The 19,922-nt window shown below is 37.3% G+C and overlaps 1 protein-coding gene across 1 annotated transcript in view; it reads right to left on the minus strand.

Moving 5' to 3' along the window:
• ACBD5 (acyl-CoA binding domain containing 5) overlaps positions 1-19,922 on the minus strand; it is an 882,854-nt gene that overhangs the window by 110,927 nt on the left and 752,005 nt on the right. The window contains exon 9 of the mRNA XM_044064548.1: positions 12,627-12,891. Within this exon, the coding sequence (XP_043920483.1) occupies positions 12,627-12,891 (265 nt within the window). The remainder of the gene's footprint in view (positions 1-12,626; positions 12,892-19,922) is intronic.

The following is a 19,922-nucleotide window of genomic DNA, read 5'->3' on the forward strand; positions in this document are numbered from 1 at the left end:
GACCATCCTGTAGAGTATTCTCAACTTGGGAGGATTCAATGACTGCTCCCAGTTTGCAATCATCAACAAAACTGGTTAGCCAGAGGCCTTTGACATTGGCTTTGACATCCAAGTAGTAGATGCCAAAGAGACGTGGGCCTAGCACAGGGACCTGGGGGACTCCACTGATGACTGTCCTCTTTGTGGAGGTGGCCTCACCGATTCTAACCTTCTAGGTCCTATCCGTGAGCTAGCGAGCTATCCCAGCATGTTATAGAGGGGTTTACACCTAGTTCTGTAAGTTTGTTTGACAATGTCCAGAGTGAGGTATCATATCAAATGCTTTAGCCAGATCTAGTTAAGCAGTTTGCACAATTTTCCCCTCATCCATTGCCTTAGTGACTTTTCCAAAGAAGTCTACCAGATTCCGTAAGCATGCCTTTCCTTTGACAAAGCCAAAATGGGATGGAGCCAGTGTCTGGAGGTCTCCTATGTCTTTGCTGATAATTTCCATGATAATTATTTCCATGGCTTTGCAAATAAGACTAGTCAGACTAATGGGTCTGTAGTTTCCAGGATCTACTGAAAGTCCTCCCTTTATGAAGTGGGATGACTGTCACAGTCCTTCACTTACGTGACAAAAAGCCTGCTTTAAGACTATAGTTAAATAGTGACTACAGGGGTCCATATTTTAGACTATTCAGGAGGCCTCCTGGGATGTTACTGGGGCCCATTGAGACCATGTTCTTGACTGAGTGCAGCCAGTTTGGTTTGTGAACTGCTGTTTCATTTTTATTCAGTTTGTTTATCATGGACGTAAGCGATCAGCTGTGCAACACAGATGGAGCCGACTTACAGACCGTACTTAGGTGTGTTTCTTTATTAGCTCAAACAGTGACTGAGTTATCGAAAAAAGTTAACAAGATGATTAATGATTCTGTGTGTTCGAATCAGAGAACTCTTACTAACACACAGTCAACTATTTGTTCTACTATTCCTCCTGGTCAGAGAACTGGTTGCCATAGTGATGTTGGCGAGGGAGGGATTAGCCTCAATTCAACCAGTGGATCTGTTCCACAGGTGCACAATCTGCATGAATCATGGCAAGATGATAACGCTAACATCTCTGTGGAATATTGGCTAAAGACAGAGTTTGGTCTTAACCATGCGAGAGACATTACGGCCAGGAATCAGGGGACATTAGATCAACAAATGTTTTCTTTTAGAGGATTATTATTAAAATACAAGAAACTTCAATTAGAGAATGAATATCTACTTGAATGTGTAAAACGAGAACAAATCCCTAAGGGACTAATTATGTGGAAGTACCCCACCGGCTTACAGAAGGATTCACATTTACACAAAGAATTGCTGCAGTTTTTCAATAGACAAGGTTGTGAATTATTACATATTTTAATAACAGACAATAATAGAAAAATGTCTTTATTATTAAGATAAATTAATCAACTGGATGTTAGCATAAAAAATGATTTGCTATTTGATGTTAAAAGAAGTGACTTCAATACTTTATTTAACAATGTTAATACTGAACTTGAACTTAAGAATAGGAAAGAGAGGAAGTTACTAAGAGACACGCTAGAATTTGAAGAGAGTAAAGCCTATCCAGATCCACCGAGGGGGCAACAAAACCAAACTAGGGAAAACAGTGGCACACAAATACAAAGATATGACAGTGAAACACATGATCAGGACAATATTGATGCTGAATCCCCTTTAGAACAGGCCCCATTACGGAGATCAGAGAGTTTAATGAATCAGAGACAGGGGAGGCAGAACTACTACAACTATGGGAACAATTCCTGGACTGCCCCACGGAGGGGGAGATGGGGAGCATACCAGAGATAAATAGTTCTAGTGATATTAATAACAGCAAATGTAGCATTGTTTTGAATGTTATAGGAGACTTTAGTATATACAATTATAGTCAGTTGCAAGTCAATACTGAATGGGCTGATTTGTTATCTAAGGGTATGAATTTTGTACCAGCAAGAAAGGGATACGTGGTTGATTCCATCTTACAGTTGAGACTCTTCACTAGGACGTTAAATTTAGCATTATTTTTTCATAATCCTAATATAATGACGGACCTTTCGAGTCTTAGGAGATCAAGTACATTCTACCCTCCAACCCACCCCTTAATTCAACTTTTTGAAGGGCTGTGTGAGGCTGACATTAGGAAATTACTAGACAAGAGGAATAACTCTATTGGTATGGAAAATCTTAATATTAGAGAAGCAGCCATTCTAAAAGAAATTCTTCAACAGCATAATGTTAGATTTATGAAACCAGATAAGGGCGGGGGTATAGTTATGATGAATATGGATGATTATAACAGCAAAATGTTTGAATTACTTTATAGTGAAGTATAGTTTGAGGCCTCATGTAATGAATTGAATTTAGCATATCATAACATCAATTTGGAACTGGAACAACTGTTAATAAATGGCCAAATAACCCCAGAGATCCATGAGTTTTTAGTGACTGAACACCCCAGAATACCAACAATATCTGGAGTGCCAAAAATACATAAATCTATTTCTAATCCACCCTTATGACCTATTGTAGATGCTAAGGCCTCAAAAACTTTTAGCATAGCTAAATTTATTGACAATAAAGTGAAAAATGTTCTTGAAAGTCATAATACTATAATAAAGGACTCATGGGACTTTCTCAGGAAAATTGATCAAAGCATGTATGATAAGAATTTCATCCTGGCCACTATTGATGTATGTGACCTTTTTTCGGTCATTCTACATCAATTAGGCCTGGAATGGTTCTACGAATATTTATGTGCTAATACTACATTCAATCATGAGACCATTCTTACAATTTGGACCTGTATGGAAATTGTACTGGAAAACAACTTTCTTAATTTTGAGGGACACTTATTTAGACAAAGACAAGGTGTTGCAATGGGTGCATGCTGTGCTCCAGTTTTTGCTAATGTGGTATTAGCACACTGGGAGGACTTATTTGTGTTTAATTCTGAATACAGGACTTCATGGGTATTGTATGGGCGATACCTAGATGATACTGTCCTGTTTTGGAATGGTACTGAACGAGACCTGAATAGGTTCTTTATGTATATTAATGGTACTACCAACTTTTTGAAATTTACCATTAAAAAAGAATTAGATTTTGTTAATTATTTGGATGTTACCATTAGGAAAGATTATATTAACAATTGTTTTATATCTCAGTTATATAGGAAACCAACTTATTCAAACACACTATTACACTTCACTAGTGCGCACCCATTGCACCAAAAGAAAGCCCTTGTAAAAGGCCAATATGTAAGACTAGCCAGAATGGTCTCTGATTTGGATGAGTTTAATAAAGAATGTGAAACAATGAAAACCATGTTTCTAAGGAGAGGCTACCCAGAGACCTTTGTTATGGATATTATTATTGAGGTCAAAAATAAGAGGATTAGTGGTTATTTTACCTGTTTATTGGGTCAAGTTAATGGTAGGAGTCAGAAAAATAGAAGAAAACAGAATATAGAGTTTGGACGTGCACTTGCACTTACTTACACATCTAATTTTACTGAAATCAGGAATGTCATTTTTAAATATTGGAAAATCTTTGACATAGACATGGATTCGCAGGAAAGAATAGGCACTAAACCTACAATAGTGTATAAGATGGACATTTCACTTAAAGGGCTCCTTGAGAGAAACAAACATGGTTTTGGACAGGGTGGTACATTTAAATGTGGAAGATGCTCCCAATGCCCTTATATTATGAATACTGATAAGATTAAACTCAAAAATGTTGGCTATTTAACAACCACTAAGAAAATGTATTGCTACAGTAAAGGAGTGGTCTACATAGCAGTATGTAAAATGTGTCAAAACTACTATGTAGGAAAACTAAAAATGCACTTAGGCTTAGAGTTTACCAGCACTTATATGACATCAAGCGGATGAATGGTAACAATGCACTATACAAACATATTTGCAATAAGCCTAACCATTCTTTTAGATTTTTCATTTTTAGAGCAAGTTGATTTGGGTCCTCGGAGTGGACCAGTGGATGATTACTTAGAATTCACTGAATTGAAGTGGCAAATTAAATTAGATGCTTATCACCCCCCCCCCCCCAGGACTGGATGACAGAATTTCTATGTCCTCTTTTTTGAGGCTGAAATCTATGTTTATGGTATGAATATGTTTGTAATGTAACATTCTCTATATCAATATCTATATACTTTTATGTGTCTATACGTAGGGCTTATAGGTAGGTTGATGTTGTTGTTATTATTGTTATACACACACACATATATATATATATATATATACATATACATTTTCTGTTTGTATGTATTGACATCGAACATATATATTTTTTGGGAAAAATCAGGAAGTGATGCAGAGATATATATTTGATTGGCCAGGAGCACTATTTAAACTAGGTTTGCCAGCATTTTATTCATTCTGATGAAGTCATCTACCTGCCGAAAGCGCTTAATTGTTGGATTGCTGGAAGTTTGTTTTGTCCCTCTTTGTGAGCTGTATTTAATAAGGGTGTTTGGTACTTGCGTATTATCGCAACCACATTTTCCGACGTGCTGGACTTTATTCTCTTTTACTCAAACAATGACAAGGAAGTGTAATCAGGAAGGGTAGACCGTAAAAAACTCTTCTGGGATGTTGGTGGTGGCTTTTTAAAATGAGTAAGGGTTCAAATTTGAGGATTTGTGGCTAGCGTGCTTGAAAGACATCAAGCATTGAATTCAGCGAGCGATCCCAGTGGCTGTCTGTATATACGTACGTTGGCCTGAAAGGAGTGTGGGCAGTCATAGCTTACAATGTTAGAAACACACACACACACACACACACACACACACACACACACACACACACACACACACACACACACACACACACACACACACACACACACACACACACACACACTTCCAACGAATTAGCTGCTTTTGAGTACACTAGCCAGAAATCCTAACATGTGCAAACCCTTACTAGTTTTACAAACCCACCACCAAGATCGTGTTTTAACAGTCTACCCTTCCCGATTACTTTTTTAAAAAGTCAGACTGGGTACTGCTTTGCTTTTCTTTCCTGATGCTTTCCGTTCTCAGGGCAAAGGCTGAGAACGCGGAACGCGTTTTAAGTGGAACGTTGGACTTTCTTAAATGACATCTTGAGATGCTGGCAGTAAATGGGGAAACCTATTTTTCAAACCTTATTTTTTTCAGCCACTGAAGTGAAAAACAATCCTAAAAACAATAACACATTAAAGAAAACACGTCTTTGAGGTTTTCTCATACTTCATTGGTCCCAGCTGACACAAGGAGAAGCAACCAGCATTAGGGTGAAAATGTGGTTGCGATAATACGTAAGTACCGGGTGTTTTTACACTGTTTTTAAGAGGCACTTTGTTTATAAAGTGAATTGCTAATACGTCTTGGAGTCGTCTTTGTGCACTGCCTTGCGTCCGTTTTTTTACTTGGTGAGTGCAGCCAGTACATGCTCCTTAGTTATAATTGGAGGGGTTATGTTTGAGGGTATTATTGAGTGGAGAGTTGGGAGTGAGAGGGGGTAAAGTTGTACTGAATTTGTCTGCTAACAGGTTCGCTATATCACCAGGCTCAATGAATGTGGCACCATTAACCACCAGTTCAGCATATTGCTCTGTGCTGCCCTTGAGGTTTCTGACATAGCTACAGAAGGCCTTACAGTTATCTTTCATATGGGAGGATATCTTAACCTCAAAGTTCACTTTGCTTGACCTAACTAGCCCTCTTAGGTGCTTATTTACTTTGATGAAAGAGTTTTTATCTTTATGGAAATTACCCTTATTGATTTTTGCCAGATTTTATTTCCTTTTGTTGTATATCCTGTTTAATTTGGGATTCAACCAGGGTGGTTTGTTTCTGGGGCTAGTTCTGGGCTTAGTTCTGGTAGGTACAGCAACCTTTGTGCAGCCACTGACATTATTGTACAGAGTTTCTGTGAGCAATTTAGCATAGGCTGGTGTGCTCTTGAGGTTTGGAGGGGCACTGAATTTTAACAAACCATCCAAGTGATGCCTCCAGGTGCATTTGCAGTTAAACTCCTACTGATGCCTGTAGGCATCAAATATTGTTTGTTCATATTTACATCAATAATTCCAAAACCATGCTATGTACAAGGTCTTCAAAGCTTTCATCTTAAAGCTTACACAATGGCAAACTCAACTGCTTTAGTATTTGACCTCAGTGTAGTGCAAGTAAATAGATATTAACTGTTGTTTTTGTGATATTAATTTATATAGATACAATTTTCACATTTTTCTAAATACCTCAACAACCAAGTAACACAGACAGAACTCCTTAGTTTCATATGAAAACTCTCATCTAGATAAGTAAAATGCTGCAGACAGTGTATGTGTAACTTGAGTGGTTGTTGAGATACTGTAAGTTGTTCACAAATATTACAAATGTAATAGTTACTGTGTTTACTGTGACTTATAAAATTCAGGTTAAGACCTAGAACCTAAAGAATATTACCACTATAAAAATAGTTTGTGCTAAAGAGTTTGCCATGTATACATATATTACCTGATCAAAAGATGTTCTCATCGACACACAAACAGCGAACTCCCAAATCCACTTCAGCAAATTTTTTCCCAGGGGAAAAAATCGCTTGGCCAACCAAACAAACTCTCAGACCCTACGAAGTGGGAGGCTTCACCCCCCACACCCCCCTTCTGAATATACCAATTCCGAGATCACACTACAGTGGAGAAAAGGGAAAATTCTTGACGATGGCCAAGCATTTTTTCCCCTGGGAAAAAAATCTGCTGAAGTGTCTGTTTGGAGTTTTGGGGACTTCGCTGTTTATGTGTTGATGAAAAGGCGTTTGATGAAAACACCTTTTGACAAGGTAATATAGACCCCCAGTGGCATAATGACTTGTGTGCATACATGATTTGGAGGATCCTGCCTCTAGATAAGCAACTAACAGTTATCTTCTCCTTGTTCAGCCTGGTTAGAGGAGCATCAGTATATCCTACAATCGATTCGCCTATGCTTAGAGTCCTGGAAAGTGTGTTTGCTTGCCTTAGGGGCTTAGTGTTTGGGGCTCCACTGACAGTAACAGAATGGATGGTGATTTTTTTCTGAGTGCTTTGGGCTTGCTGAGGCACAGCTTTGACAGTGGGTGGTCTAGGTGATCTCTGTTGCTTAAAAAGATTGTTTTTAAGTGCCTCAGCACATTAGTCTACATGTGTGTCGTGTGCTATGTGAGAGGTGTGCTGTGTTTGTGGTTTCATCAACCTGATGTGGACTTGTATGCAAGAGTTTACCCTCCACTGTTATTGTGTGTAAGTAAACCTTTCACATACAGTGTCTGATTCTTTAATGATTAAGTGGTCGTACTAAGAATAAGACAACTGCTACATTGTCTCAAGATGTCATTACCACCAAGCTGGCTACAGATAAGTTAGAAAACTACATATCCATAATGTCCAGTCCTTTAATTTGTGAGCTACAAGGGGGTGGTGTATTTTGGTTAGAACACTATCCAGGTTCTTTTGCGCAGACTATTAAGGGTGCTTTATTGCGGCAGATTAAGCTAAACAGTACTAAATTCTACTAACATTAATGTTTACACAATACTGAACTCTACTAAATCTGTAGGTATTTCCACTCGAGGCCCAAGTAGCTTTTCTAAGCTTGTAGGCACACAAGGTATTTGCACTGTATGGCTGCTTTACAAGTTACAGATTTATGGATCTCTCTACAGAGAAATTTGCTTTCTAGGTGTTTGCTACTGTAGAGATAGTGCTAACACTCAAACATGCAAAATTTATAGCAGCACAAAAAGGGATGAAATAATATAGTCTGCAAATAAAGACAACTTTTCTTGATTACCATACCAATTATATCCTTGAATTTCTGAGTCCCTTATTTTCTTTGCCAGTGGCTCTAAGCATAACTCAAATAATAAAGGGGAAAGAGGACACTTCTGCCTGGTTCCTCTGTTCAGACACAACTTATAAGAGAGGAATGCTCCCACTTTAATTCCTCCTAATTAATCTAATTACTGCATCAAGGAAAGAAAATGCATCCATTGCCCGGTTCATAAAATTCAAGCTTACTCTGTCAAATAAAGATAGGAAATTCACCCCGGGGATCAAGTCTGTGGCTCTGCTCGACAGTGGCACAGGAAAATAATTTTCTTGGGTGGCGGAAGCCAGGGTACCTTTTGGCTAGGCTTATACAGGCCCTAGGGCCAATAGCCTAGTACCTACCTATGAACCTATAAATGCTTTCTCTGCATTAAGACCCACCAACAACAGCTGTATTTTCTTACATAATGCTTCCCCCTCTGGATTATCATTGCTCTATTACTGTTGTCAAATGTTTGCCTCCCTTCCACAAAACCGCACTGATCCATATCTATCAATTTTGGCAACACCTTTGCCATTCTTTTAGCTATTATAGACAAACACTTTACAATCGTGGTTTAAAATTGAAAAGGGCCTATATGAAGCTGTGTATGATGGATCTTTACAGTTTTTTGGGTATTACAGCCACCAGTTTTTGTCCAGCATGTTGGTACCTCCCCTCCTTTTAAAATACTGTTAAGCAAAACCTTCCAGATCTTTATCACTTTCTTCCCTCCTAGATTCCAAGCTTCCATAAGAATACCATCTATTCCTGCAGACTTTCATGCAAATTGATTATACATCATTGTACTTATTTCATCTCCTTTCCTTCTGTCCTAGTTGTTAATTGTTGAGCCTCACTTACCACTAATCTTGGCTTACTTAAGGCTTCCATAAGGATTTCCAGTCGTGCTTTTTCTTGATTTCCACATTCCTTTGCTTTATACAAATTTTCATTACATTTCTAAAATATCTTTAACATCTCTACAGGATCTCTTGTTATAGGCTTCTTAAAACTAGCAACAATCTTTCTGTTACCTAATTCGCTGTGTTAAAAGTTTTTGTGCTCTGGAGTTATTATCAAAAACAGTTGCTGAGCAGTAATCTTTCTAACTCATTAATCTTATCAGGATACTCCCTTATTTTCTCTTTAGCACTCTGCATTTGCACCTCTTCTTGTTGTGAGATATTTCCGTTATTCCACAATACTTTAACCTTTGTGGGGCCGTTTAAATCATTTTTACTGCTTAACCATACCTCTTTTTCTTTTATTTCTACCCTATTAAACTACACATTTCATTTTATCCCACTCACTAGCTATTACTCCTGAAGAAATTCTATCTTCCCTAATATCTCTTGAATAATGTCCACTCTCTTCTTAACAGGTAGGTGGGGAAGCACCAGTCTCTCACTTTTATTTCATTCCCCTGTGTTTTTATCTTAGTTGTTACTGGCACATGGTCTGAAATAGTACCTGGATGCATGATGAAGCTTTCAATTACATGCACGTTCCTGTGAAATGTAATTTCTGTTTAGTCTAGCCTAGTTACTGTACCTTGGGGAACAATATGTAAATTCTCTGAGTTCCTACTACTGAATTCATATCTTATATACCAAATGTTACAAATTTCTTCAGAAATCTACCCTCCTTTTTTTTATATTTTCTCTTCTAGGTCCTCCAGATACATCCTCCCTGTTACAAATCAAGTTCCAGTCCCAACCTATAAGTAATATTCCCTACTATCTCATTATTTCTCAGAAAATTTTCTTATGCTCCAAAATAGCAGTTTTAGGTGTAATATAAATAGATATCAGTGTAATCCTCCTTTCTTGCTAGTAGCCCCTTACTACCACAAATCTACCATTATTGTTTTTTTTCCCACTTCTATCACTATTGGAGCTCATCTAGCAATTAGTTTAAGTACTGCCTTTTTCCTTTGTCCTGGATATTCTGCTGAATATCCATCCTGAAATTCTTTATCAAGTTCACATATTCACTTCTTTCCAAATGTGTCTCCTCCAGCATTGTTATTTGCACTCTACATTTATTAATATAATTCAATACCCGTGAGGCCATTCACATTCCAAAATATGATTAGAAGTTATTATTGCCACCTATTATACATGACAGCTTTTTTAAAAATATCTATTTCCACCTTTTGTTTTACATGCGTCCAATAATGTTTGACAAGCTGATCCTTTACACAGTTGTTTTTTGTAATCTCCATTTGTACCTATAACACATTTTACAACACTTTTTTTAACGAAAACCTTAAAAAACACTCCTAGAAACTAGAACTTAAAACAAACGCACAAAACTATGTACTTCCTCAAATAATGAAGATTAACCTTCTCAATATGTACAAATGTACCAAACTGACAGCTGTATCCACAGCAATTAACTAACCTAAAATTAAGGTTATCCATGCTAAAGCTCACGTTACATCCTGTGAACCTGCTTATTGCTTTCTGTTCTTGTCTTGTCTTTATTCCCCTCCCAGATGTGAAAAACATATTGTATGCTTTAGAAAAAAATAACTTTTAGCCTTAATAAGAAGTGCACTTGATATCTTTAAATAAAACTAAATTATACATTATTCTAGTAAATACATTAAAGTATTCAGTTAACAGAAAACCTGCTATCTTTTACTCACTTCCAATAATTTCAAACTTTATTTTTTACAGAGCTGCTTGCTCTTGTACCATTTAATTTTATGTTTCTCCCAGTAAACAATGTCCAGTCCTCTTGATTTGTTGCCCTCACCTTTAGTCAGCTTGTTTCCAAGGAAATATAAGAACAGAATGTACTGCTCAACTCATGCTGAACATTTACATGCTAAAGAAAAATATTCATTACATTGTGGGCTGTCACTTTTTTAAACCAGTTGTTTACATAAAAAACTTGTCATTAGATAATGCCAAATATTCACCTAAGGAGAAGTAAAAGAAAACATTTAATCTCTATATGTACTATAATTAGTGCACTTTTACACCATCTCCTACCCCAAAAGCCTATGATTACAGCATATTAAATTAAATATACCTTTGTCCAGCCTTTCTTCTATTTTAACATTGTAATGCCTACATTTCTTAAAAACTAAAAAAGGAAACAGTACTTGTTTACTTTAGTATCTTTAGCACATACAAAAATCACTAAAAATACCTTACTATATAACATGCAATTTATATCATAAAATGATTTATACAAATACAGATAAGAACAAAAATTGTTTTCCTTACAGTTGTTTTCTCTTTTTTTTTCTTTTAGTGTCCTTCCAAACCTGAATGAAATGACGTGGGGTATATTCCTGTCAGTCCCCCAACAAGGCTAACAAAGTAAAAAAAAAAGTCCAGTCTTTTTCAACCACTACTTATTAAGCCATATATCACAAATGTGACTAATGCTTTAAAGTCTCACATTTATTCATTAATTTAAGTGCTGCTGGTCTTCTTCTTGTTCATCTCCATCTCCTAACCCCAAAGTGCTGTTCAAATCCAAGGTACTCCCAATTCTTCTAGTCAACTTATGTGCTTTTTTCTGCCTCTCTGGCATTTTCCTTTTGATTGCTGGAAAAGGTTTCACTGGGAAAGTCTATCATCTTTATTATCGGAAGAATGAGAAGCAGAGTCCCTTCTGTTTAATGGCTCACTTTCTGTAGGATAAAATGTTGTATTTTCTCCTTAGCTTGTTCTGCATCAAAAATGTATTTGTTCCTCCAGAAAAAGATATTCCGAAGACAACAGGATACAGCAGCTTGAGTCTCACACCTGCCTCTTGACATTCCAAAATTGCTTCTCTTCTGCTTGGTGTACAGTAAATACTCATTTTCGACAAACACTCTACTGCCTCCTGTGTTTAATACATTGCAATTCTGCCACAGATTTGTCAGAATCAACTCTTTCTGCTGGCATGATTCCACCTTTACTAATACAGGTCTTGGCTGCTTTCTCATGGTCAGGTTTGCAGCACATACACAATGTACCTTTCAATTAACAAATCCTGCTATGGAATACCAGTCCACTTACTTATTTGTACTTTCACAAAATTAATACAGTCTGATCATTCTAGTTTCTCTAGTACAGCAGAAAAATCTCTGGTTTTCTCTGCGTGATCTGTCCTCTAATTCTACCATTTCTGAAACAGCTCTTCTTCAGCAGTCTCATACTCTGTCAGCCTTTTCTAAAAAAATCCGACCTTTGATTTTTGCAGTTTTGTCAGCTCATCTGAATAGATGTTTAACGCCTTTTCCATTTTCCAAGCCTTTTATTTGAGTCAATATATTCCTTTAATGTTTAATTTATTTTAATCAGCTCGGAGAACATTTGACTTATTTTTTCCTCTAAATTAATGGAAGCCATCTCTTGTACCAAAGCTGGAGCTTGAACGGCTTTTTGCTGAATAGCTGCAGGATTCTTCCCAGTCATTTTCTCTTCAATTTTTCTAGCTGATTTTCTTTCAGGCTCTACAAGTTTTTTTTTTTGCTAGCATCCAAGAAGTGTACTTACTAGCCAGTAAATTAATTTTACTCCAAAAAACAGAATTATTGGTCCTTATCTATCAGTTTCTTTTTTCAGATTTGGAGAGCTTATGTTAAGCTGCTGATCATCTTGGATAGTCCATCACTTTGTTGAAGCATACTGTGAAGTCACATATGAAATGCACACTTGGCAATCAAAGAAGTTTTATTAACTATACTCTTAAAACATTGCATGCAAATGCAGGAATGACTTACCTCTTCCCCTTCTTAGTCCGTGAAATTCAGACCTTTCTCTTCCAAATCTTTCTCTATGAGATCCACTTCCTTGGCCTTTACCATCTTCCCCACCATGTCTTACTTCACCTTCAAGTGTCAGAGTACCATCTACTGCCTGACTATTATGGAACCCACATGACAGATGCCCTGTGTCTGGACAGTGAGAATCTGTAGTATGTGGAAGTAAGTCTTTTTGAAATGAATGGTTTAAAAGTGCTCTGCCTGAAGAAAATGTTCCAGAAATCTGTAATAATAAAGAAACAAAGCTAGAAAATATTCAAGAAATATATAAACATGCACACACACTTACTTGATTTCTCAAGTAAAGCATCAAAACAGAAATACTACATTTAAAATGAATGTTTGATAATTCACAATGATAAATACAGGATCATGGTTACTTGTCACTTTACATAGGACTTGCACAGCTTGTTGATTTACTTTATAACACACAACCAATCCTACTAGGTTCAGCTGGGGATCCATGCGAAAGAGTAGGTAAACAAACCTATAATACCCTACCAGGCAATACTAGGGAAAGATACGTGTCCTGCAAGATGAAGTTTTCTGTAATAAGTTCATGGCACTAATGACATCCAGAATACCTGTCATGTATAGAAAACAAAATGACTCTGGTCCTCATTCTTGCTGCATAGAGTGACAGATAATCCCAGCCTACAAACCAGATGTGCTCTAAACACAAAAGAATTGATAGGTTACAACAGGTTTTGCAGGCTGACATACCCTATGACATTCTGTCACTGCAAACCAGTAGAATTGTTAAAGGACCATACCAAAGTCTGTTACTAGAAAGTGGCAGTCCAAATCTAATCTAGCTGTGTTTGGGCTGTCTGGTGACTCTGGGTCCCTATTCTGCAATCTCAGCACCAGCTGTGCAAAACACATAAAAACATCTCTACCTAGTCTCTGTCAGAGTCCCCAGCTATGTTCAAAAAATTTAGCCTTAGCATGCATAACTTCCGAAAATATGTTCTTATGAAAAAAAAAAAAAAAGACAGGGAACACTATCCACATGAAGACTAATGATTATTACAGCATAGCAGTCAGAAATGTCACACTGTTTAAATAGGTCCTCATTAAGAGCTTCTTCAATAAATCCTAAAACATATTGACTTCTGCTCTATGTGGCCTCTGTGTCACCCAGCAGTAATACTTGTAAAAATATTCTCTCATTTCTCCCTTTTAGACTTTAAAGTGATTTGGAAAAAATAGTGGAAAGTACCACATTAAGACAAACACATATTCTTAGAAACAGCCTTTCTGAAGAAGTGAAGAGAAAGTCAATCACATCTGCACGCAAGTAAGCATGTTATTCATATGCTGACAGCACTTTTTTCTTTTTAATGAAATTCTAGATCTCAGCAATAGCAAGATGTAAAGTCTGACAACTCTCTTGAACTACTTGCCTAATCAATGGGGAATTGTCTTCCATCCAGCAAGAATTCTAATTGTGGTACTCATTTCTAATAATATGCATTAATTAGTTTTTTCTATTCTAACTTCAGTCTTACACATAGGTTTGATGGGCATCCTTCTCCCAAAAAACTTCTCTGGGTACAGCTCTTCCACAATTCTATGCTACGGCAGCCATTCACCATTAGTGCTGCAGTTAAATACAATACATTCTGCTTGTTCACTAGAATGTATATACAGTTTTAATATGTAACTAGTCTGAACTACTCTGTTATTGCTTACACTTCTGTTTTTTTTTTTTTATTGGGGGGATGCATGTTGTATTTCACCCAGGCTGAGCTTTAAATTGGCCAATACTAATCAGTGGACTACCACAATAAAAAAATCCTTCCACAGCCAGTTTGTCCCATTTTTGCATATGGAGTTGAGGTTTCACTTTAACAGTGACAATTACCTTGAACAATATTCACACCATTAGGTGGCTAATAATGTACAACTCAGCCAAGAATCCCCATGGATAATATTTAATAACTCATATGACAGCCGCCCGATTAGAAAGACCATAGATTTCCAGTTTATAATGACCTCTTTCCGCCACCATGATTAAGGTTAACAGCTGTACTTCATGCTTAACTCTTCCACTTTTTGTCCTACAAAGATAAGCAATCCCCAGGTTAAATCAATCCTAGAGGGCTATAGACACTGTACTAACCTATCCAGAAAAAAACAAGACAGACTGTATAGCTCTGTAAAGTCAAATTACTTTTTTTTTTATTCCTGATCTACAGTGACTATCAAGCTTACTTGACATTTGTCCAAATGCCCTATTCATTACCCATGAAGGAGAAGCCTTACAGCTTATTTGTTTTCCAGGGATTGGGTTAGAGAAATAAGTGCTGTCATCTGTTGGAGAACAGGGGTATTCTGCTTTGGTTATACAATTCCCCCTGTGAATGTCTCCTACATCTCAGGAGAATAATGTGCAATAAGCACATGCAAAGTAAAGTACCATAGTTCCATAAGCAATGTCTCCTTAAAAACCTTCACTGACCCTGGTCTCCACTAGGGATTCCAGATGGAGTTCACACCCTTGCAATGTGCCTATCGACTATCCCCACCACCAAAAGGCAAACATGTTCTACCTCATCATTTCACTCTTTGCCCATTGCTTGGGCCACTAATGAACCAGGGTCAGCTGGGTCACAGTCAGGATCCCTCTATACCACTCACTGGGCTGTGGCAAATACAAATGGGTTTAATTTAATTTACTACTCCTGAGTGACTAACTGCAGCTATCATGTTACCCAATGTCCCACAACAGGTTACACTAACCCACATGCCAACCAAATCTATGTTTTTGTATGTGGAGACTATTTTTACAACCCCATATCTAAGTATACTTGTTGCAACTACTGATGGTGGAGCCTTTTCTGCCACACCCCCAGTTTCTAAATACATTATGAGAATGAAGCAGCTCAGACAAAAGAGAAATACAGTTGATGTCCAAGATGCCTCCATATTGATCAGCAGCATAACTTCAGCTCTCCCACTGTAAAAACAGAAACTGAGGAAAAAGGAGTGCTACTGAAAGTGTTCTGTCTAGTAAATACAGTGCCTGGATGCCAGCAAAGAAGAAATTTAGAAAACCTGAAAGAAAAATCAACCAGAAAGGGTGAAAACACTGGGAAGGATTCTGTAGCTGTTCAGTAAAAAGCAGTTCAAGCTTCAGCTTTGGTTCAAGAGATGGCTTCCAGTAGTTTAGAAGAAAAATAAATCAAATGCACTCAGACGTGATTAAAATAAATGAAACATTGAAGGAATATATTAATCTAAACAACAAAAGGATGGAAAAAAATAGAAGAAGCTTTAATAAGCCATTCAGATGAACTGATAAAACTGCAAAAATAAGAGGCTGACATGAAAAGAAAGCTGCTTGAATATGAGGTTTCTCAAGAACAACTGTTTAAAAAATAGTAGAGTTAGAAGACAGAGTGCTCAGAGAAAACCTGCGATTTTCTGCTATACCAGAGAAACTGGAAGGAACAGACTGTATTCATTTTTATGAAAGCACAAATAAGCAACTGGACTGGTGTTCCACAGCAGAATTTGTTAACTGAAAGGGCACATCGAGTGCAAGTTCCAAACCTGGCCATGAGAAAGCAGCCAAGACCTATATTGGCAGAGATGCAATCATACCAGCAGAAATAATTGATCCTGACAAAATTGTGGCAGAAGGGTAAAGTATTAAAAACTGAAGACAGCAGAGTTGTAGAAAATTATTATTCGCTCTACACAAGGCAGAAAAGAAGCAAATTTATCCCAGCAATCAGGAAATGTTGAGACGCAGGTGTGAGATTCAAGTTGCATATCTGGTTGTCTTCAAAGTGTTGTCTTGGAGGATCAAAGTCGTTTTTTGATGCAGAACAGGCCAAGGAGGAAACAGATAAGTTTATCCAACAAATAGTGAGTCAGCAAGCAGAAGGGGATTCTACTTCTCATTCTTTTGATGCTAAGGTTCATAGAGTTTGAGACTATTTTCTAATTATTTTTCCCTTAGCCCACATATTCCCTGTTGTATTCTCTGGTCTCTGCTCTTATTTACTCCTAATAACCCCTTTTTTGCTGTGCTGTCCTTCCTGCAGTCTACCTAAGCCATACCTGTAATTCTCCCTTGCAACCGTTCAGTAGTTATTGTAGTTACCATTAAACCAAAATGTAGCTTGTTTCTGCTGATTGTTTTTCTTGATGATCGTGCATTTGCAACTTGGTTCTGCCTACTTGGGCTCACTCCACTCCCCTACCCCACCACTTCTAGACTTATACCTCTCAAACACTCCCACCCAATCAAACCAACTAATTAAAACATTCTCTAGCCTATACATCACTGCCCCCTTCCCCATTACATCTTCTGTCTTTACACTGCAATCTACAAATAAAACCACTTTCTTTTACTCTTAGGTACATCCACCTCCTTGCATACTGTTACCACCTCTAATCACAACAAATGTTTTTCAAAATTCTACTACACCCACTCTAAGCAAATACCATGCCCCCTCAACACTAACACTCTTAACCTACTTATCTCTAGCTTTTCTTTTCCTACTTCAGCAAACAAGCTACCATACATCCAATATCAATTCCCATATCACTTCCATAAATATCATCTACAGCCATTCCTTACAACATAAAAAATGTCTCTAACATATCACTTAGTCTACTTCATACTTATACTTTAAACTCTCCAAAAATAAAAACTTTCACAATACAATTCCAAAGTCACTAAGCCTCAGTACTACATAACTAATTTCCCCTTTATACGCAAACGACTGTGCATTTACACTTTATTAATCTCTTCTTTGCTGATATTCAATCCCAATCCAGGCCCAACCTCTATCCTTACCTCCTCCCAACCCTACAAACTCATCACAGATTAAAAATCTGAAATCCATTACCCTTAATTTTCAAAGCATCTGCGACAAAATCTCAGACTTCCATGCTTGGGTTGCATTACATACACCAGATGTCTTAGCTGCCACAGAAACCTGGCTTAAACCTAACATAAGAGAAGTCGAAATACTACCCCCAAGATATAATTTAATCTGACTAGACAGATTACATAAAAAAGCAGGTGGAATTGCTTTATTTTGCAATTGTCTTTCACTATTGCTAATTACTCTGGCCACATCCCTAAATTTGATAATGCTGAAATACTCATAACTATTCTAAAAATAAACAACTCAAAGAACCGGTGTACAGTAGTTATTTACATCCCCCCAGGTCAAAATATCCCAACACTTGAAAACATCCCATCTTGGATTTCTACAAAAATCTCTTTAAGAGACAATCACTCTTGGTGATGTCTACATAAACTGGCTAGCTCTTACATCTACCTCTCCCACTGCTTCCATAGATTATTACAACTTCTCTCAACTAGTATCAACCCCTACAAGGTATGACAAAAACAGCACACAATGATCAACCTTAGACTGGATTCTATTATCCGATCCAAGCAAGTATACATAGTTAGGTACTCTTCCTAACACTGTTAGTGATCACCTGCCATCCTATACCATTAAAATATCAAAACATACTCCTAGTACACATATATACAAAACTATCTGTAACCTAACAAACTTCAACATACAAACCTTTCTGAACATGTTAAAATCTACTAATCGGTCAATCCTAAAAACTCTTCCTCTCGATGAAGTTGTACATCTCTTTACTACCAAATTCCTAACCATTCTGAATAGCTCAGCTCCCACTCGGACAAAAAGAATCAAAACCAATCATGCCCCATGACTATCATTTGCCACCAAACAATTAATGTCATTAAGAGACAGGGCATGGAATAAATGGCAAAAGTCCAAAACCCCTGACAAACTACTATACTGCAAACAACTCCGAAACAAATTTAAAAATCTTGTCTTCACTGATTAAAAAAAAAAATTCTACACCAATCTGCAAACTAACAGCTCGCATAACCACAAAAAAGTCTGGTCATCAATCATCTCACTTCTCAAACTAGGCACAAAACAAAAAACCCAGATAAATCCCCCAGCGAAACTGCCACTCTAACTGTCACGTCATCGACAACATCTCCAACCTTCTGTCAAATACTCATACTCTAACTACTTTTAATCAGTTCCCTGCTTCAAATACTTCTATAATGAATATAAATACTGCCTTCACTCCATGTCCCACTCCTTCTGCTTTAATCTTTACACTCTACCCAGTCTCCACCAACTTCATACAGAAACTTCTACTAACACTCAAGCCCAGTTCAACCTCTGCAGATAACCTTCCTGCAGAATATCTCAAGCTTGCTGCTGAGGGCATAGCTTATCCAGTAAGTATTCTTATTAACAGATCAATCTCTGAGTCATGTTATCTCACAACACAAAGGAGGCAACTCCTCTGATCTATCACCCCAATGAGATCCTATCACCTTTGTCCAAAATATCTGAAAAATGTATCCATTTACAACTAATTAATTATCTTGTCCATAACACACTACTGTCTCCAACACAGCATGGCTTCAGACCACATCACAGCACATTAACCACTCTCATATCCTTCATGGATGCCATAAATTATGCTACAGACTCTGGTCAACTTGTTTCTGCACTGTTTTGAGACCTTTCTAAGGCATCTGATACAGTCCCACACACTATGCTATTACACAAACTTTCCTCTCTTGGTCTCACATCATCTTCCCTTGCATGGTTCAAATGTTATCTCACAGACAGACAACTCAGTTAAGTGGCATGGCTCTCTTTCTCCCTTTCAACCAAACATCACAGGGGTTTTCCTAAGGATCCATTCTTCGGCCCCTTCTGTTCAACATCTTTATAAATAATCTTCATTTATCTGCTAAGCAAATCAAATTAATCATTACATGATGACTTTATTATTTGCTCATCAAATAACCTAACTGACCTGCAACTTGAGACCTAAGAAGCTATTAGTAGCTACCTAACTACAATAAAACAAAACTCACACTTTTTCACCCAAAAGAACAAACCATAAATAAACCACATTTCAAAATTCATTCCTTAAATGACATTCTAACTGAAGCAGTCCATTACACTAAGCTGCTAGGTGTAATCATCAGTGAAAACATAAAATGTGATCTCCATATCCAAATTAACATAAAAACCCACCAGAAATTAGGCATGCTCTACAGATCTTCTCCTTTTCTTAACCAATCCACCAGAATCACTCAACACATCCCTATTACCTTCCCTACTATATAATGCAAATATCCTTACCAATTCCCAGGTCTCCCTCTTATCTAAATTTGAAGCTTGCTACAATAAAATTGTAAAATTCACCACATTT

This window comes from Protopterus annectens, chromosome 3.part0 (genome assembly GCF_019279795.1).
Source record: "Protopterus annectens isolate FY-2018-M chromosome 3.part0, PAN1.0, whole genome shotgun sequence".
In the NCBI taxonomy this organism is placed as follows: Eukaryota; Metazoa; Chordata; order Ceratodontiformes; family Protopteridae; genus Protopterus; species Protopterus annectens.